Genomic DNA, 21,702 nt, shown 5'->3' with positions numbered 1-21,702 from the left:
GACCCCCATATCAGAATGCTTAAAATGGCCAAATCAACTGAGACCCCATTTCTGCATTTGACATGCCTTTTCCATCTCCCAGCCCTGTACACATCATAAACCCAAGTCAGGAGGTGGTTCAGTGTGAACTCTTATAAATTGGAGTGGGTGTACAGGGACTTGGGACTGGACACTTCATCTTTAAACCTTCGAAGGCCAAAAATCATTTGGCCGAAAATCCACAACATATTGAGCTTCAAGTGGGAAAGCCCGTACAGTGTATTAAATGTGAATTTGAGATCATGAATTCTACCCACACTGACTCTATAAAACAGCCTCCCTTTTTTCATAAAGCAGGCCCATAAACTGCTGCCAGTGAAGCAGAAAGACTTCAGGACTGTGGCTTGCCTTCCGTCTGGGGTTGTCAACAAACCCCCTTTATGAGTGGAATAGACCTCTTGTTTGTGTCGAGCTTCTGGCTTTTTACAGAGTGTGTTCGGAGCCAGGCTAGGCAAACGTTAGGCGCTGTTTGCTGAGTGCATTTATTGCCTTTGCATAATTTATGAGCTGGAGGGGTTGACCATCATTCGTCTCTGCCAGGGGCTGGCACTCGAGGCTCCAGAGAGCAGAGCTGTAAATTGGATGGTGCGCTCCTGCTGAGCTCACGGCAAAGTCCTCGGGTCAGTATGGGAATTTAATACCAGAAATGGAACTGTTTTCTCAGCGCGCCATGTGGGCCCCAGTGCAGCAGAGACTGTTTTGGCAGACTCTGCGACTGGCCTTGTCGAGGAGCTGTCACTCACCCGGCGTGTTGTGTGGGGAGCCTGAGCATTTTTAATCGGCTTGGCATCCGTGCTGCTTCCATAATGGATACCAGTAGGTCTCAGTTCTTCACCATATGCTTAACTCTGGAGACAAGGTGCTTCTGGGTATATCAGTAATTACTTGATGCAGAATTAAGTGGACCTTGAAATTAGAACTGGACTGTTGGAAAGCAGGAAGCTTAACACTTTGATGGAAATAACCGTTCCAGGGGACACACTGCTGTTAGGTGGGGCAGGGGGCACGGGTTCATTCCCGACTCCTCACTCCTTCTTCCCGCACACAAAGCCTTGGGGATGTGGGCGATGGCTCTGCCGCAGCCTTCAGCTGCCATTGATTACCTCACAAGGAGAGCTGTGAACATCTGGGAGAACGAGGCTGCCTGGCAAAATGCTCTTCTCACCGCTGCGCTCCTTCTGAACCATGCTTTGTCACTCTTGAAAACATGCCCAGAACTTAGGGATGTCAAGGGGGTCTTAATTAAAGGCAACAGAGAGATCACACAGCCAGCAGAATGTGGTTCCTCTCCCATCTGCTGTGCTAGGCCTTCACAGACTTCTTCTCACCCATTTTCTTTCTCAACCCATTTGATGTGCTGATACAGAAGAATCACTAGACAGGCAAGAGTGTCAGATTAGACCACCTGAGGTTGGAAGCTTGGTGGGAAGCGATGCAGCTGTATTTGGTGAAACCACTGCCACTCAGTTGCTGATAACTGGCACCAAGAAACAAGAGGGCAAAGTAGCAAAATGTTATCTTTCTCTTGTCTACAGAACTGCAATTTAAATTCCTAAATGCTTAAGGTTCAGAGTACTTGGTCTGGAGAGAGGAAGTAGTCCCCATTCTGTCTTACAATAGCAGGCGATCCATTTGGAGGAGGCTTCAGTTACCTTCAGTTCAAATTGCTTTAATAATTTAAACAGTAAGATAACTTACGCTTTTCTGAGCAAAACACTCCAGAGGCAAGATGCTCTGAGATATGTTCACTGCCTTGATTGTGGGAGACTCATCCCTTGCCCCACCATCTTGCTTTTGGTCCCGCCACCACATCCTCACAGAGTTATGTTCAAGAGAAACAGATAAGCTCTTCCTGCCTTTTCTCTTTCATTTCACAAATATTTTTTTTTTCTAGAACCCTCAGTAGATTTCAAATCTCATTGTCCAAAAGTGGGTCTGATGGCTACCACTAGCTGTAAGAGAGACCTATGACTTTTCTCAACCTCAGAGTGTCAGGAAAATATACAGACTAGGGAGAGAGAGAGCTGTAAACAACTCTGGGTATCTATCCAGCAGTTAGTGGCTTCCCAGCAAGAAAATTTATTTTTCGTTTTTGTTCACAGCTATATCAACTCCAAGACCAGGTGGCCACACTAAAAACTTGGCATCCTCTTAGAGTCATCCCTGCCGCTTCCTCGTCTCTGTTATCAATTTCTATTGGTTCTCCCCTCCGAAATGCTCTGCCATCTGTTTTTCCCTTTCCCAAACTAGGCCCTATCCTGTTGTAGATGGTGAAATGGCTGCCCAACTGCTCTCTGTGTGACCTCCCTCCCCACTGTGTGCTCTGTCCCGCCCCGCAGGAAGGGAAGAGCCATCTCAGTGGAATGTAGTGCTTCATCCTTTGTGTTTAGCCTTGCTTCTCTCCCTGACCAGAGAACCACCTCGGGATGGGTCCTACATCTTGGCTGATTATCTGTCTGCATAAGCAATGCCTTCCCAAGGGCTGCTGAGGGGCTGAACGGATGTGACTATCTGCTGAGCATTTTCTCTTTTAGAATAGAACTCCCATTTTTAATGTAATATTGATTAGCAGGATGTTTTTGGATTTCATAGAGACTTTTTGGTTATTTCTAGTTTGGGTTTGTTTTGCCTTTTCTTCTGATGAGGAACGCACTACTGTGAGTTATACTGTGGTTATCCCAAACTCAGTATGGACTTCGGGATTGTCAGAGAGGGTGCTGGGTCTGCTGCTGTGAAGCACCTATGTTTTCTGCCTGACCTCTTGATCTGTTGCCTTACCTCTTATCATGGTGCTTTCTCTGTAGAAAGTGTTTCTTCTGTTCTCAGGCATCACCAGCAGTGACCCCTGCCAATTATGTTGTTTCCTTCCAAATCCAAATGAGAGAATGCAGCACCCAAAGGTTTACCCCCATCCTTTAAGGAGCTCCAGACCTGCAGTTTTTCCCAAAAGCTTAAGATAGTGCTGTACAAGGCTCCTGGCAGGCTCTCTGTGAGTGCACCGTGCGTGCTGTGACAGCACGCGTTCCTGTGGCCAAGTGACTGCTGCTGCCCAGATCCCAGGCAGGGGACAGAGCACTCACAGCAGGTGAACTCTACAGGAAAACAGTGCTTCGGATGCCATGTGTTAGCACTGAGCTGAAGAAACTTCCCAAGTCGAACAGTCCCTGTTTGCTTGCCTTTGGAAAGATGGGGATCAAAAGCAAAAGCATAATCATAACACTGACTTTTGTTCTCTTCTCTTCATTTGCAGTGTGACAGTGACAGTGACCAGGAAGAAAAGGTAAGACCCCCACACCTTCACTCTGGCGCAGCACGTAGCACACCTTGAGCACAACAGGCCTCTCACAGGTAGCAGTGGGGTAGGATGCCGGCCTCATGCTGACAGTGCCATTTCTCCTCTAAAGGACGGACACTGTCCACACAGAGACATGTCCAGTGCTACAGTGGACCGCATTTACCTTATGAGATTCACAGGTGTTTAAACAAGCCCTTTAACAGTGCACATATGTGATACTGAGTCTTCCCTTTGTGGAAGATGATTCACTGACACCAAAAATCATTTTAAAAGAGGAAATTATTTTTTATTTCATGTTGGGGACATGAAACTTGCTACTATGTACTTAGGATGTCATTTCTGCCTTCCTTTTCCTGACCTGTTTGCTTCCTTCTGCTTTTGTGTGTGTATCGGCTTTCTGAATAGAAATGTTCACAGCACGTTTCTAGGAATCTCACCTGGGCCGGGGGAGGCATGGGGAGGGCAAGTGGGAGCTGCCACGTGGGAAGGCAGTTCTTCCAGCAGGTTCGTCGCTGTTTCAAGGCTGATGGCCTCCAGCTCCACGTGAATCAAGAAAAGAAGCTCAGTTTCTGGGCTTCCAGAAGACTGGATCCTAACCTGGTAAAGTGAGCTTTCCACTGCCTGAAGCAAACACATTGCATATTTAGTCATTCTTTATAGCTATACCAACCTATCAACTAAATTTCTTTCCACTTTTATTATTATTTATGTATTTTGAAAACAGCTGCCTAAATATCATGGTTTGTAAGTGCATGGCACCCGAAGGATGAAGTATTCCTTCCTTCTGCCATTTCTGAATGGGTCCTGATCCAGTTTTTGACTTTCACCTTCTTCATGCTTGTGGATTATTCTCAGGACCCTGTGGTTGGTATTTAGTGAGTTCTTTCCAGTAAGCCCAGAGTTTTTCCTCCTTCTCTGCTGCCGGTCTCCAAGAGAGATCTAAAGGCTCTTGTTCTGTACTATCGTTAATTTGAATTCAGCATATGTAGCCTGTTATAAAATGCAAGACATCATCATTTGAGCAGGTCAAGCATATTCAGATGAAGACAAATGGTGCTTATTTGATTTCCTTAAAATCAGGAAATGAAAAAAGTGCTCTCTGGAGAAATCATGTTCTGCCTGACTTGGATGATAGACCAATGCTTGTCCCCCAGATAAGAACAGGCTCTCGCCTTGAGGTTTTTATCTCTGAAGGACGGCCAGGACTGTCAGCTTGCTGACATGTGCATTATCCATGTCATTTTAAACAAAGTGACCTATGGAAGGGTGCGCTGTGCTGTGACATGGTAATGGGCTGTTGGATGACAGCGAAAGTACACACTGGAAAGGAGGCTGTGGATTATTCTTTTGTTTAACTGACAAGTAGGAGCTTCCTTCCTCTAGTTCCCAGGAGGCTTAGCTCCTTACAAGTAGAACCTTGGATGTCTCAGGAAGTCAGTGTGCAGTGGGTTTTGGGGACAAGTGGACAGCAGCAGTGCTGCATGAGAGATACAGTCCCTGTTTTCCTGACTCCCCACGTCACAGGCACACACACATCCATCATCTTCTCATTCTGTTAGGCCTCAATGGAACTCAGGGAAGGACTCAAACCTTCTGGCCATTCCAGGAGATCCACAGGTAATAGTTGATCTCACTATCTAAGTCTAGCCCTTCTCCAAGAGGATGGGCCTAATTCAGTGTTTCAACAGCAAGCAGACATCTTTCTTTAAAAGGAAATGTGAATTCCAGAAGCATCACTGACTTCAGCAGTGGCAGAAGACAGCGAGGCTGCCCATTTTGCATCTCTTGTCAGTGCCTTGTGTTTGTGACCACAGCCTTGGCTACACACCCAAGTGCCTTCCAAGGACCACAGCCTGGACTTTGGCTTTGGTCACTTACTTTGTCTCTGGGGACTTCTGCCACCACTAGATGATCATCTAACTCTGATAACTTCTAGAATTCAGCTACCATATTATCAGAGGGATCTGGAAGCCAGGGGGCTTCTTGCATGCTAACGGCACCCCAGCTAATCCCTCCCTATGACCTGAATGCCTGACCTGACCTGTTGCTTGGGTCTCCATCTCTGAGTGCAAGAATAAGCAAAGAGATAGAAGGAATGATGAGGGGTGGAGAGGTAGCCTGTAGCAACCATGTGGAGTTGGAGGTGGCCACAGGCCAATAACAGAGGCCCAGAAGAGGCAAGCCCAAGAGAGGGGCAGTGAGGGGATGGCAAGGGCATCAGGTGTGATCCTCTGGTGACTGGCTCGTTTTCTGCCTAGGTCCCCGGGCCATTCTTTTGTGCCTTGGCACTCCTGCAGGTCCTCTTAACAGGAAGCCTCACAACAACCAGCAGTCTTGTCAGCTGTCCCTGCCATGCCACATGACATTTCTCCAGAGGGTTCCCAGCAGGAGCAATCAAGCCTCAGTAATTGCAGTCGTGCCTGCTTGGCCCTGCTGTAGTTAAGACTGTCAGGCTTCCCCTTTTGGACCGAGACCTCTGGTGTTTATCATCAACTCAACACCACCTCCTGAGACTGTCTTCCTGAGCTGCCCCCCCCCCCATCAACCCTCTGTGTGCCAGGGCCTCTTGCCTGTGCCCCTTTGGAGCCCCCATGGGGCTATCAGGGCTCTTTCAAGTGCTGCTTGGAGGATTCACATTCAAATCTGAATTGTTAATGGCAGAATCAATGCCACTCAGTGTCCTGGGATCCCTTCCGAAAGCCCCACCAGGGATCCTGCCAGAGTCAAAAGTGAGTCTTCTAGAACCCACTGGGATTTTTCTCCGGAAGACCTGTCATCTCTTTCTCCATAGGGATCTGTAGAACTGGCGGGCTAAAATTAGGGTACTATATTTTGCACAGCTGACTGAATTAAGATAAACTCTGCTTTCCTCTGATACGAAGCTGTAATTTATAAAATGATACCTTTACTAATTAATGTGGAAGTAATGGGAAAGGGGCTAAAAAAGGAGAGCTTTCCCTAAATGCAGGAACCTGCACTGTACCTGGAGAAGGCTTTGATGAACCGCTGAGCGGCGTCTCCCAGGCCCTCACTCCCAGCCATGTGGATACATTTCCTCCTACCGTCAGACAACCTGGAGGACTTTTGTGAAGAGTAAAAGATGGGGTGGGGAATTACAGGAGGCCATGAACACCCTGCATCTCAGGTGTGGGAGTGTTCTTCTTTGTAGTTAGAGCAGAGAAGCAGCACTTGGCACTTTAATCACCCAAATTAAGCAATTATTCCAATCCTCCACTTGAATTGGTATCAGGAGAACAAAGAGGCAGCATGCATACTTCCACATATTTGGCCTACATTTTCTTTTGTTTCCTCACTTTCTCTACCACTGGCAGCAGCGCACTGTGCTAAGCAACACCCCTATTTAGTCGTGAAGTGAATGTAGAGATTAAAAGTCACTCGCTCTCCAAGGACTGCCTTCCTTTTTATTGTGTGCCGTGTGGTAGAAGGGACTGGAAAGCACAGCGCCCAGGGGTCAGGCCCTTGGGCCTTGGAGGCCGATGCTCCAGGCTTGTCTCCGACATGGCCCCTAGGACTTTGCTGCTGAGCACAAAGCCTTGGTTTGCTTATCTGCCAGCTAAGGTGAGGGGAAATGTAAATGAAGACACCTGACTCAGTGCCTGCCCCGTAGTAAATGCTCACTTCAGGTAAAATGAGGAAGAATCACTTGGAAGAGGAAGGCGGATCCTCTTTAGAAAGCTCTGGCTATGCTGGAGAACCTGTCAGAGGGTTCCACCAGCACCAGAAGCTCAGCTGCCATCTGCAAGGATGCTCCTTCCGGTACAGGCCAGGAACTGTTAACTTTTGGAGGATCCCCAAATGATGTGTTAAACCCTGTTCCCCAACACCAGGCCTGCCTCTGAGTATAACTTGGAGCCAGGGCAGGTGCGCTGACCTGAAAGAACTAAATGGTGACTAAGTGAGCTGTGCAGAGTCTGTCCCTTCAACATCTATTCCCAGATGCCACACACTGTCAGCTCACAGAGAGAGCTGGTTCGGTACTTTCTGTTTGAGGGTGTGACCAAGGATCTGTAGTGTTATAAAGAATTTTAGTATATAGATGATTTTGGTATATAGATGATTTTAAGAGTCAGTATCTTACAACAAATGTCAGAAAGAAACATCTCTTCCTCCGTATTTGCTGTTGCTGAAATTTCCACGATTTAATAGAAGGACCTGAAAGCTGTGAGATGTGTGCATGTTAATGTGTTCCACACGTCGGCATGTGGGGACACCGCCTGTAAACACACATGCAGTCCACACCAGCACAGTCCTACCAAGCTGAACCTTTCTCCTTTTCCTAAGAAAGCTTTTAACATGGTTCATAACTGCAGTTTTCCCTGTCCCCATCCCCTGTCCTCTGTTCCCTGTCTGGTCAGAAGCATAGAAATAACCACTGGAAAATGGTCGCTGGCTTTCAGTGCTTTGCTCTGCAGTACCCAGGACAGCTGACTAGAGCACCAGCTAACTTTGGATGCAGTATCACTGTTTCTCACATGCATAGCCCTCCATTCACATGCTGATACTTTCTGGCTCATTCTTTTGAATTCGTGTTAAAATGTGTTGTGTTTCATTGCATTGTGTTCACTTGTATGAGAAAGCGGCAGCTTCTAAGAAAAGCAGCAGAGAAAATCAGCAGAAGCTTATAATCCTAACTCAACTCAAACCACATGTCTTACTTGGCTCAGGGAGGACTCAGAAACTGCTGAGATGTCAAAGTGAAGACGGGGCATGTGGCTTGTGCTTATGGTGGAAGAGTCCCATCCCCTGATTGGCCAGGTTTTACACTTGGTAAAGTTTGTGCGCCCTCAGCAACATTCCAAAGCTCAGAAGGCCCTCAGGGTTTTTGTGGAACCTATCTTTGGTTTTAAAATAAGATATGTTCTGGTCTGGAGACAATTTAGAGTGCTGTCCTATTTTATAGCTAGAAAAGGAAGTTTCTTCACCTTTCCAGATTTCACAACAGCAAAGAAAGCATTTATTGCCAAGGAAAGGCTTAGGAACTGTCTCGTGTTTTGTCTCTTTATCGCTTGCACTTTGCATGATGCTTGCATGAATTAACCCCTGTCCTGAGTCCATGTCTCCAGGTGGAGGGGTTAAGAAAACCAAATTCGGAAGCCTCATACTCAACCCTGAGTGCACCTCATCAATCCTTGTGTCTCTACCCCAACTAATGAGTTGTCTCTTCCTCAGGTTTCTGTATTTCTTTACAATTTCATTTTCTTACAAAACATTTCTAAGCCATTTTTAAGTTTCCCAGCATATTTGGGTAATTTCTACAGTTCTTAGCTGAATTTCAAAGCCTTTTCATTTTGGATCCCTGATATCCATAATACCCTTCCATTCAAGCTCTTCTTACCGTCTCTAAATTATGTTTGGTTTAAAATGATATTTTACTGTTCTTCCAACATCATCATATTTCCACTTGGTTTCATTATATCATATTCATCCAAAATTCCTATTGATATCATCCTTGGATAAGGTTAACACTGAAAATTATTTTAAATCCCTACTCTCATTAAGTTTTCTTTTCTGTGTCATAGAATTTTCAAGCCAAACTAAAAATTGTTTCAATCTTACTGAATGCATGTGTACAATCATCTGTCCATTAGCATCATGTCATACATCAGAAAAAGAGGTTACAGATGTGCAGATTTTGTATTGTATCAATCAACAAGATAAAAATGTGGGAATTACTAGAAATTTGTTAGACATCATGAATTAAACCAACTGTAGTTTTTCAGGGTGCACAGTGAGGAGACAGAACAGGTTCAAAGTAGGTGTCCCACTGTAGTGAGAATAGAGAAGGCACTCTGAGAACTTGGCTTCTGCTTTCTCATAAGCAGCTGTGTGGCCTTAGGCAAGTTACCTAATGGTGCTGAGCCTTAGTATTGTCATCTGCAAAATGAGGCTGGATTCAGTGACATAACATTGAATATCCTGACTTTTCCACATAGCTATATAGCCCAACAGCATGACAGAGCCCAGGGAGAAATTAATATGTGATTGTGTTTTCCCTGCACTAAAATGGAAAGAAGATTTTTAAAGAATTATTTCATTCTTTCAACTCTCTTGCTTGTCTGAGTGAGAGTAAGCATGGTAGACAGACATGGGCACACCTGTGTTGACTCTTTCAGGTAATGAAAGAACGTGTATATAGGCCTGATACCTAAAAGAAGGCTCCGTCCCTCTTTGTTGGTTCATTCATGCAGTCATACACAGCCGCTCTGTCCTGTTTTTCCAAGTACCTAACATGAGCTAACATGAACACTATAGTTCCTTGACTGTCTTGGGACTGTTGTCATGTACCTGTCAGGAGGCACAGGTGCATTAGTTTAATCTCTGTTCTTCAGCTGCTATATGTATTTGGGAAATCGTGGGAACTAGGTGAAGAGCTAGCTTATACAGTGTGTTTCAAGAACTCAAGTGATTAGAAATAAGTATTATTTGACCTGTCAAAGCAATTCTTCTGGAAGTGTCGGAAGTTGAGCACATAATTCTGCATTCCCAGGGAAAACCTTCTGTTGCCTTCTTAGACTGAACCATTGCTCTGGGTGTTACGGCTTACCTGAGGGGTAGTTCAGGGAGGGTGACTGCTCTCAGCCCCATGAAACTCACCAGGAGCTGTGAGCTATGTGAACACCAGCAGCACTTGTACTCGTGATGCATTTCTTTTGCCTTTTATTAATGTGACAGGTGAGAAGTCAACCTGAGCCCCTTCTGTTCATCATGTTACATGCTAGCTGTAGACCTGGTGACACCTGTGGATGCTTGACAACAGCCAGAAGCAGCTGCCTCCATTGTTGTCCCCAGTGTGATTTGACCCACAGTCTACCGAGTATATGCACGTTTGCGGAGACAGAGGAAGAGAGTATATGAAATGAGGGCTGACCAGGAACCCAGGAACCCCTGGGACAGGTGACTGCAGTACTCAGATGGCTCAGTTGGGGCTTCAGTTCTGTCTGTGATTCTCCATCTAAAAACATGGATGCTACTAATTTCTTGAGGCAATGGCAAAATAATAAAAGGCATCATCTCATATTAAAGAGTACCTTGTGTCACCCAAAACACTTTAACAAATGTCATTTTTTATGACCTGCTTAGTTATTTTTCATGGCAATCTATGTGTATCATCATGTACCACATTGCAGATGACCTTCAAGGTGCCAAACTCTATCCTCAGTCCTTTCAGAGACTTTATCTTCTCAAGCAAATATCATCATCTCACAAATTAAGAAAACGAAACTTAAGTGTTGGTGTTGAGATAGATGTAAAGGCCATTCCAAGGTGTGACTTGTTTTTTTTTTTTTTTTTTAATCTGAAAGACAGTTATCCAAGGTAAGAAGGGGAGAACCATATACAAGGGATGTGTGTGTGTGCTTGCACCCATGTGTGTGATTTGTTTATGTTGAAATAGGACTCTCACTAGGTTGTCGGTGCTGGCCTCAGCCTCCCAGATATCTGGGTCCATAGTTGTATACCACAGCTGCCAGCTTATGTGTAAGATGTATATTTTAAATACACATGTGAGTGGAAAAGTCAGTCTGGTGGCCACCATAATTATGTAAAGATGTGGTCCACACCAATCACAGGACAAAGCCTGCTCTATATTTGATCATGAATTCAGGCTTCTTTAAATGTATTTGCATGTATGTTTGTGTGTATATGTGTGTAAACACTGAGAATTTTATTAGTGATTTCCTAGGCTCCTCGTTGGTATCCCACACCTAGCATGTGCCTGGCATAGTAAGTGTGCTGAAAATATTAGTGTCGTAGTTGGAGGTTGCTTTATCATCTACTTCCCAGAAAGGGCGAGCAAAGGGGAAAGGAAATAGACTTGGCTTCAGCACCTGGCAGTGGAGGAAGAGCTGTTCCTACAACAGGAATCTCTGGCTTTCAGTCCAGAGCACCTTGCCTACCAGTGGTCTCTCCACACTGCTTTCCTGCTATGACCAGAGCGTTGGAGTTGGGGCTGTGGTATCACCGTGGCTTCCGAACTGCACTGCCCACAGTGGTTTTGAGCATGGTTGTCATTCTCCCCTTCATGTCCATCCACAGACACTGATTCTCACCCTTGCGCAGGGTCTCTGGGTCCATTGGGGCTTCGGGATTTTTCCTTTTTTGGCCACAAATGATCTGTGGAGTGATCATGTAGCCCAAATGGCAGTAAATATCTGAAGCAGCCATGTCTGTGTTAAAGATTATGTATTTGCCACTAAGGGGAGAATATAGTGTTTATCGGCTGGAGTGTGTGCCGGCTGAGCTGATTACGGCACAGCACTCTGTCAGCCAATGATTTGTCCTGTCTTTTATCATCTTTGTCACTCAGCAGTGTGCTGGCGAGGGGAACAGATCACCCCTTCCCTTTTTTTGTACCCATTTCGTGTAGAAAATTTGTATTTACTTTGGGAGTGTAATTTGTTCCTCATGGATAATGTGACCCTGAGCGGAGCTGGATCATGGGTTAGTTGAAGTGATATTTTCCGCTAATGGTAGTCGTACATCATTGCTGTCAGCTCGGGTTAGGAGGCAAGCACATTACAGCTCCATTTTACCTCTGCAGGCATCTGGGATTATTTGCCATAACCGAGTATGACATGACCGCACTACAGAGTGCATTAAAATTTTACTGGCTTCTCAGGCAAGTCCCTGGCTCCAGTGTGTGCTTCAGGCAGGCGCTCTGATTGGGAGCCCAAGGGCCTTGACTTCCTGCTCCGAGGTGCTGCGGGGTGGGGGTGGTCCAACCAGGGGCTGTTCTCTGGCCCTAAGAAATCAGCCTGGAAAAGACTTCGTGGGGAGTCGGCCTGCAGGTGTGAGTGTCTCTGGGCACCCAGACAGACAAGTAAACAGGAGCTGACCACAGTAGCTGCTGACACTGCTCTCTACTGACATTTCAACGCCATAGTGGATAGGGAATCACACCTTCTCAAGGAGAACCTGGGGTGTGCTCAGGTCTTGTCAGGCCTTGGGCAGATTTTTATTGCTCTTGTCTCCTTGTGGTTGAACTAAAGGAAGGAAGCAAGTGTCCTCAGTATGGCAGAATCCATGTGCCTGTGTGCAACTGGACTGAGCCCAGTATTCTCAAAAGCTGGTCAGAAGTGTTGGCCAAGACATATTACATGTTATACAATCCTCACCTAGACCTAGTGAAATATAGGCATGATTAACCCCATTTTACTTCTAAGGAAACTGAGGTTCAAAGGGGTTGGGCGACCCTAAAGCCTGTAGGGTTCCTAGTGTTCCGTGGTACTTAGATGAAGAAGTAGCTATTACTTAAATAACGTTTACGTGTAACTTACATATATTGAGTCAAGTAGACCAGGCAGTAACCTTAATAGGTAGATGGTAGTATTATCTCAAGTTTACAGGGAGAAAACCAAGTCATAAAGATGTTAGATAACATTCCAGAGACCAGCACATTAGTGCCAAATCCAGGTTGTTGGTTTTTTTTGTTTTTGTGGGGGATTTTTTGGTACCAGGGATCGAACTCACAACTGCACGCTTATCAGGCAGTTACTAATGCTGCTGAGCTAAATCCCCATTCCCCCAAAGCCAGGTTTTAAACTCAGGCTGTGTGCTTTGCAGGCAGCACTCCCAGCCACTAAGAAGGACTTTTCCTCATACCACATTCCAGTAAGCCTGAGCACTGATGGAGGAAGACCAGGGAGAATTGTAACACGTTGGAATAAAAGGAAATGGTCAAAGATTTTTTATCATCATTTCAGTTGTAACTCATTCAACAGCCAACAAAATACTACTCAGGAAAGATGTTCTGTGATGAGCTTTAATTAAGTAATGAGTCCTATTTGCAGGGAGCAATACCTGCATGTAAATGGTGCTTCTAAGGTGCTCGAAAGTTGTTTGTTTTAATAGGTGAAGACTAAGCCATCACTCCAGAAAATGCTTCATGTTTTTACATCTCTTAGGGTCTTTCGTTATTTTTATTGGGAAAGCTATCATAAACTTTCATTGACTCATGGTCTTTTAAAGAACAGTATAAAGTTTCACCTCGTAATGAATATGATATGGATAAGAGCCCACAAAGATTCCATATTGGTGAATCCTGGGCTCTAGACACTTTGACTTTATACATGTGACTGCAATATGGATATGATGTTTTGTTCTGCAAAAAAACCCCACCTCTTTCTACCTCTTTAGATCTTTGCTTCCCTCTCTTCTAAGCTTGAGAAGTTACTCTTCCTGGACAGAACAAACAAGTCCTTCCCTCTTACCATTGGCTCTACACATGGAAAGGTCATAATTCATGAACTTATTAAATAAACCATATATAAAATGAGTTACACCTTGTACCTGCAGGGCAGTTATTAAAGTGCTGCAACAGAAGAACACTGGAGAAGTATGGCTTTTCTCTCTGAGAAATTTAAGATCAAGTTAGCACAGATTTGTGCTCCCTGGCCCACTTGCCTCCTTGAGCTTGCAAGCCCACACGCTGATCTTGCTTGTAGATTAGAGTAGGTCCTGCAGATTGACCTGAGTTTCTCCTCTGGCCTTAGATCCAATCATTCAAGCACTAAAGGATAAGAACAAAAATATTGATCCAGTCATCCAAAAGTAATTATCCCTCTCAGATGGTCTATTTAGAATGCAGCAATAATTTTAAACAATGTACTCCCCAGAGACAACATGACAAGGTACATGGATTATTTACTCTGTTTAAATAGAGTCACGCTTGTGCTCTCACCCCTTTCTGAGTCTTTGGTGATGTGCAGGTAGGCTCTTTTAAAAAGGGTAGATGTTGAAAAAATTAAATTTACCCAACAAATTAGGTACCAAGCAATTATTCATAATAAAGAGATTTATAGGAGTCTGAGAAGAACCTTCATTGGGTCATTTTAAAGCCTATCTTTTTACAGCTTGGGATTTGTTTATATTCACTTTTTGAAGGCTTTTTTGTTTCAGATGACAAATCAACAAATAAGGAAATGTGTATAGGCTTTGAAATTCAAATAAGTATTAAAATCCCCAAAACATCAGAAGGGTAGAGATACGTAGCTGGGCTTTAGAAGCACTGAACAGGGGAGTCAGGTACCCTCTTTGTCTGTCTCTGTGCTGCTTTTGTGTGTGGGGGGGGTCTGTCTTCTGTAATCTTGATTGGTTCTAGGCTTGGTTCCTCCATGAGATAGAAATCATGACCTCGTCCACTTATCAGTCTTGGTCGGCAGAAGGGAGACCATCATCTTCCACTGCAGTTACCAAGATCCAGGGAAAGGTTTCTAATTGGCTAAGATTAAGTGAGGTGCTAACGACTGGTTCTCCAGAAGGCACTTTAGGTTTGCCTAGTCCTAGGGGTGCATCACATGCTCATACCTGGATCTGTCAACTATTGATAGACAGACTGAACTATGATGTCCAGCAGTGCTGTTCTACAGGTAACTCAGTATGCAGCGCTAAGCTGGCAGGGAGCCCAGGAGGCAGGAGCTGATCATACAGTAGTATTTTCTGAAAAGACAAACTAAATTTCCTGCTGTTTGGATCAGGCACTTATAGGCACCACTTCATGACAGTCATAGAAACCATGTTGATAACACTTTAAGTTAACACTTCAAAACAATCACAGAATACAAAAGATGAATGCATGTTTACAATTATATTTAATAGTTTCCCAAATAGTCATAAAGTATTTTCAGTTCTATTCACAAATTGTTTCTATCTTGCTTAAGCTGTAGAAGTGAATAGGATTTTATAGAGTTCATGTGTATATGCATTTAGAATAGACTGAACTTCATTAATATTTTAAATATAGTTGATGATGAGTTACTCCCCAAGTATAAGACAGCCACCTTGAGAGATACAAAGGTCTTTTAAGTCACTAGGATGCCAATTAGTAAATTACTTATCTAGGGTACAAAATGAAACCTACTTTTCCAGAGGGATTGTAGTCATCCCAGAGTGCCTAATTTGTGTCCAATGTACTACTTCTTAAGCTGCAAGAGGCATCCCTTCTGAAATAATTTTCCTAAGGCTCGAAAATAGTAAGCTCAATCATAGTTTTGTGTACTGCAAAATTAGTCCCCTCTGTGTGCTGAGCCAAGCACTATCTTGGGAATTAGGGGTGGCAAAATGACAAAGATATAGCAAGCCTTCAAAGACAGGTGATCTAATTGAAGAGAAAGCTAAGGTACTTTGATGAATTATAAGACCTCTGCAGTCTACACTGTTTCTGAGGAATGGCATAATGTCTGAATGTAAAAAGCAGAACCGTACTTTTTAAAGGAGTAAGCGTGTGGGTTAGATCTCATTGAACACATGGAGTAGATAATTACTAGGTAGCAAAGGTGGTATGGAGAATGGGCAATGGGAAAATTATTTGCAAAAAGCAGAGCTGTGAAAGACAGCATATGGAAAGGAGCACAAGAACTTCTGTTTGAATAGAGCAGGGTTCACAGTAGGGTGTGGAAGAAGATAATGCTGTGAACATAGATTGGTATAAACAGCTCCATAAAAATAGACCTCACGTGGCAAGATGAGAGTTTGGGCTTGACCCAGTCTGCAATAGATGAGTGACACATCAGATTTGACTTTTTGTAAGAGGAGTCAGGCAGTAGCACCAAGGATGGGATGGAAAAGAAGGAAACTGGTTAGATGGTCAAAGAGAAAGCTGTCATAAAAGGATAGGTGACAGGAACTAGAGTCAGTGTAACGGGAAGAAGGAAAGGATGAGATTTTGGAGGCATTTCTGAAGTGAATTGTCATGATCAGACAATTCAAGATCAGAAGGATAAGGAAAGAGTTGGGTGAGTCAAGTCAGGTAAGGCTGGTGGATAGCTGTTGGTGGTGCCATCCAGCAGCCATGAATGAGAGGGAGACACAGGACATGGGAGCAGTCTTGCAGGTCCTTCAACTGGGTGAAATCAAAAGGCGTGCATGTTTATGATGCAGGAGTACTCAAGCTCTAGGCCAGTATCTAAGAGAGCAAGTACTCAACAGTAGTGGAGTCAGTCGAAGTTATAGCAGTGAGTAGGGGCCCAGCCAAAACACTGGCATTTGGTCTGCTTCTATATGATTAAATATATATGGTGCTAGTAGCCATTAAAAACAAAATAACTGTACACTAACTTTAATTCCTACTATTTGAATCGGGCTTTACTTTATTATGTATTGAATGTCTTTGTTTTTATGATGGCAAAATACGTAGTGTTTTTAGGTGTACATTTCAGTGATCGTTAAGTCACCTCATTGTGCAACCTGTGTAGTTTTTAATCCCATATGTTAAAACACTGTGCATACACTCACCAGAACTTCACAACAGGCACTCTGGATGAAAGGAAAATAAATGAAAAACTTAAAGTAGGATGAATAGAGGCGAAACCTGGTCATGTTGGGATTCTGCTGTATTATCGTTAATGGTAGTAGCTTACTATCAAACCTCACCTAGACCCAACGGGCCTCAGGTTCATAGCATCCTTGGATTCAGAGGGAATGAACCCTGGAGCTGAGCTTCCATGCTGCTTCACCTTCACTGTACACAGGCAGGATCATCCTTTATCCAGGAAGCTCCTGGGTTCAAGGGCCTGCTGACCTGGGCCTGTGAGAACTACAGGCGCATTTAAAGACTAAAGGCCACTGGAGAGGAATGAGGCAGTGGTGTGGTGCTGGCTGGACAAGCAGCCCTCTGCTTGGACCATTTCATTCCTTTAGACAGTAGGCAGGCAGGGAGGAATGTGTGGCTTCTGTTGGCTTAAAATCAGGAACGAAAATGGAATAAAAACAACCATTTCTCCTTTTTTCCCCTTCACATTGTCCCTCTGAGAAACTAGATTGTGTAGAAAGAAGAGCTGGATTTTCTCCCGTTTGCCTTGCTCCTCACTTGAAAATAAAATAGTTTGTCCGTAGGAACTCTGCCTTGGTCCCTATGGGAGCTGTCACCCCCCGATGGTGCCTCTTCAAGTTGCTCTACTTGGGTGGAGCTGACCCTCAGTGGCAGAGCAGGCCATGAGCGGCCAAGCTCCGGGCTCCTGGGCACCGACACCGAGCCACCTTCACCTTCAAGAAGACCTGGTCAGTGACTGCCCTGCAGTGTATTCAGGGGTCGGAGATAACAGGCACCACGCTCCTAGTTAACCATTAAGATAATCCTTCAGGAAAACTTGTGCTGGGCAATTTTGATTTTGTCTTTACTTGGTAAAAACTTCAGATGTTCAAAAAAATTACAAAAACAGTACAGGTCACAGTACCCTTCATCCAGGTCCACTTCATGTAAGGCAAATAGTGAACCCAGAACATAAACATGAACATGATGTTACTCAGTAAGTCTCTGGACTATCTAATGTTGGCCTGTTTCCCCAGTTGGGTCCTTTTTCTGGTCTAGGAGTTCACCCAGTCTCACCGCACACTGTGTCAGCTCTTGTGTCTCCGAGTCTTCCAGCTGGGACAGTTGCTTGGTGTTTGTCTTTCATCACCTTGAGATATTCACAAGTCCAAGTCAAGCATCTTATAAACTAGCCCTCCCTTAAATTTAGTTCACCTTGTGATTTCTCTGCATTGACTGAGGTCCCACATCCCATGCAAGAATACCAGAGGAGCTATGTTATTTCTTTCCTGGTACCTCAAAGCAGGGCCCACAAAGTCTTCTTCCTGGTAATCTGAATTTTGACCGCATCCTTATAGTATTGCCTGCCAGGCTACCCCACTTTAAAGCTACTGCCCCTCCCCCCTTCAAATTATGTAATAAAGATCTTATGGAGAGATACTTAGAACCTGTGTAAATACAGTAAAACCTTGCTTTGTGAGCACAATTCATCTGGGAACATTTTTGTAATCCAAAACACTTGTATATCAAAGTAAATTTCCACATAAAAAATAATGGAAACACAGATGATTTGTTCCATGATCCAAAAATGTTCACATAAAAATAATTAAAATATTGTTATATAATACAAAATAATAAAGAAAATAAACAAATTAACCGGCACTTACCTATGAAAACATTCATGGCTGGTGTGAGGGAGACAAGAGAGAGGAAACTTATTGTATAGAAAAACTTTCACTATTATTAATGGAACCACTGCTACCTATTGGCTCAATGAGATCTTTTTCTTTTCATGCAGTTTTAACAAGACACTTGCTTTTGCTTGCTTTTGAGGATTTTATAGAAATATGATATTGCATTGGTGTTAAATAGATTCATTGCCTACCCTGCTATGACCTTATTCAGCTAATACTTTTTGACAGAAGTTCACAGTTTCTCACATTTTACATATCTCCCTAATGTCATTTGAGGTAAGGAATTTCTCCACCTCTTACTTTTCCTCCTCTACAGACAAGATCTCCTCTATCATCTCTTGCTGTTGGGAGAGGATCACCCATAATCCCATTGGTCAGGGAGAGAAAGAGGAAACCGTTGGTTCAGTTGTGATCATGTGATATTCAGCATCATGTACTGCTCATTTTGCAAAGCATGGCTTGTTTATTAAGTTAAAATTTATACGAAATGTTTACTCATCTTGCGGAATAAAATAAGTTACTTGCAACCTAGGATTTTACTGTATTTGTTTCTCACCATTCTTTATCCTGCTAAATTTAGTCCTCATCAGTGATCGCTGCCCTTAATAGTTATTACATGATCTTTGCCTCCTGGTTAAGATGCATGCTTGAAACTGGTTAAAGCAGGTTGTCACTGTAGAAAAGAGTCAAACCATGCAGCCCAGCAGGCCATGGCACACCTTGCAGAGGCTTGTTTCAGTGGGCCCCATGGGATCAAGACACTGTAGGGTCATCAAGCTTCTTGGACAGAAGATGCCTAGGAAAGCAGACACCCCAGATCCAGCTCTATCAAGACCACTGTAGGACTACGACCCTAGGCAATTTATTTAATAGCCCTGAGCTACTGCTGTTTGATTTTTTTAAATATGAAAATAAACATCTGGAATGATATGGCCCTTAATAGTTAAGTACTTGGAAAAATTCATGTTTTTTTCAGATCCTTACAGAATGTGTACAGGGCACACATTCTGAACATGTTTCATTTTCAGATCCTTACAGAATGTGTACAGGGCAGACAAGGGCAGGTGATCAAGGGCCTTTTACATTTCCTTGACTAGCACAGCCCCTTCCTAAGGAACAAAGGAGAAGGAAGAAGCAAGCACCTGGCAAAATGACCAGCATTTGCATACCTCTGAGAGTTGGCAATTGTGTTGGCTTAGAGTTTTGTTAGCAAGAAAGAAGTGGTGGAAATGGCTTCTGATTTAGACAAAGAACAGTGCGGCACTCAGACTGCAATGTCTGAGCGCCCTGCCTTGTTCTATCAGAGTCTTACTACCTGAACTTCCCTGCTGAATTACCCAGTCATCGAAGTGCTAACTCTGCTGATCTCTGGCGTCTACTGATGAGCAAAATGGGCCTAAGATTTGGTCTTGGACTCCAAAGGCCCAGAACTCATGACCAACTGCTGGTATGACCTTAAACAAATCATTAATCCTCTCTGGACACTCAGTAAGAATTTTTGCCCCAAGGCAATGGTGAAAGGTAAAGTGTAGCCTGCAGCAGTACTTTGGACACCTGAAATGTCCTGAAATGCTAGCTATTAATGGGGTCACTGTGAAAAGGAGACTTCTGCTGCTTCACAGCCTAAATGGCGAACCTCGTAGAGACCATTCAAACCACAACCCCAAACCCATTCATTTATTGCAAAGTTCTAACACTGCCCCAAGTATGCTGTCACCCAATGTTTGGCTGCTGAGGTTGCCAGGGCAACTTGACTGGTGCACCAACAGAGAGGGTGCTGCGTGCCCGATGTAGCACACGTGCCACAGGCTTGCCACCACTGGGCTAGAGCCACACTTAGAGACCTCAGATCCCCTACTGATTCCTCACCCTGCCCTCATAAACCACTAGCACCATGCAGACTCATACTTTCTGCTGGTTTACAGTAGTTGGTTGTTTATGTCCTTTTGCCAGTTCAGACTATACACTAGCGTGGGTACAGTTTTGACTGCATTCCCGGGTGGAGAATGTCAGGTGAGTTCTGTGTAATTCCAGGTTAAGCATTTCTAATCTGAAAATTTTATATCTGAAATGTTCCAAATTCTGAAAGATTTTGAGCACAAATGTGACCCCAAAGGAGGAAAATTCCACACCTGACCTCATGTCACATATCACGGGTCACAGTGAAAATACAGGGAAATGAATAATACTATGTAAAATGACCTTCAGTTTATATGTTTAAGGTATCTATGACGCGTAAGTGAGTGTCACATCTAAACCTGAGTCCCATCCCCACAGTATCTCATTGTGTATGTGCAAATACCCAAAAATCTGAAAAAAAAATTCCAAACTTCCAAATACTTATTGTCCTAAACATTTTGGGTAAACAAATGTAAGATTTCTGTCATACTTCTGGCCTCTGTGGGTAGGTAGGAGGAAGTGCCTAAATGTGCAGCTTTCTTTCCACTCATGCGTGTCCAGTGTGGACCACACTGTTCCTAGTGGCTTTAGTCTTGGACACTCCAGGCAGCAGTGGCTGGGACCACAGAGGAGAGAGGAAAGATGCTTACTGCGTGTGTGCCTGGTCTTGGTGGCAAGCTGCCGGTGACCTGGCCTGCAGAGCAGAAGGGATGTCCACCCTGGTCAGGTGGACAGACAGGACTGTAGGGTCTCTCTGTAGCTGAGCATGTAGGAGGCGTTCCCTCCCCAGCCTCATGTAACTGTTGCCTCATGTCACTATGCATCCCAGTACTTTGCACAGCGATTCCAATTCAGAAGTTTCCAGGTGAATGAGGAATGTGTATTTCCAGAAGCATCTGTACGGTTTCTGCTGCATAGTCCACCTAACAGAGTCACAAGTTTGAAGGAAACAAGTGAGCTTTGAACCCAGGAAGATGTGTTTTTGGTGAGACCTATGCCACTTCCTAGCCAACTGGGCCTGGTGCTTCATCTCGCTCCCTCTAAAGTCAATATCCTTAAATTTAAAGCTAACTGATACTACTCCCTGCCCTGAGGGCTTGTTGTGAGGATGAGAGATGAAGTTCCCGCACACATTTTTTTTTTTTTTTTTGCATTGCCCACAGCCTGGTGCTTTAAAATGGACCTTTACTTTCTACCCCACACTGACAGCCAACAACCAGACCGGCTTCAGCCTCGGTGCCCTGGCTGCTTGCTCACCTAAGATTGATATAGTCCATGGCTAAATTGTTACTGTAATTAACAGTTGCTTCTAAAAGCTTTTAGCCTTATTTTTGCGAGAACTCTTATTTAACAGAGTTTATTTTGTATTCTTGGCAAATCATTTTAAATTCTTGTGGTACTCACTGCGTTAACATTTATCCAAATGAACATGGTTGCTCTTAATGTGAGCGTCATGTGTAATTTGGGAGAAATTCTGTTGTCATTTAGCATTAATTAATGCCCACTTA

At 44.0% G+C, this 21,702-nt stretch overlaps 1 protein-coding gene across 11 annotated transcripts in view; it reads left to right on the top strand.

Annotated features, from left to right (window-relative positions):
* Window positions 1–21,702, top strand: part of Auts2 (activator of transcription and developmental regulator AUTS2) — a 1,133,580-nt gene that overhangs the window by 818,432 nt on the left and 293,446 nt on the right. For all 11 annotated transcript variants that reach the window (XM_063233595.1, XM_063233594.1, XM_063233592.1 and 8 more), the window contains one exon: window positions 3,290–3,319. In XM_063233595.1, coding sequence (XP_063089665.1) covers window positions 3,290–3,319 — 30 coding nt within the window. The remainder of the gene's footprint in view (window positions 1–3,289; window positions 3,320–21,702) is intronic.

Source organism: Cavia porcellus, unplaced genomic scaffold, assembly GCF_034190915.1.
Source record: "Cavia porcellus strain 051 isolate PalLab524CR breed Dunkin Hartley unplaced genomic scaffold, mCavPor4.1 scaffold_23, whole genome shotgun sequence".
NCBI lineage: Eukaryota > Metazoa > Chordata > Mammalia > Rodentia > Caviidae > Cavia > Cavia porcellus.
This window is presented reverse-complemented; position numbering and strand designations above follow the sequence as displayed.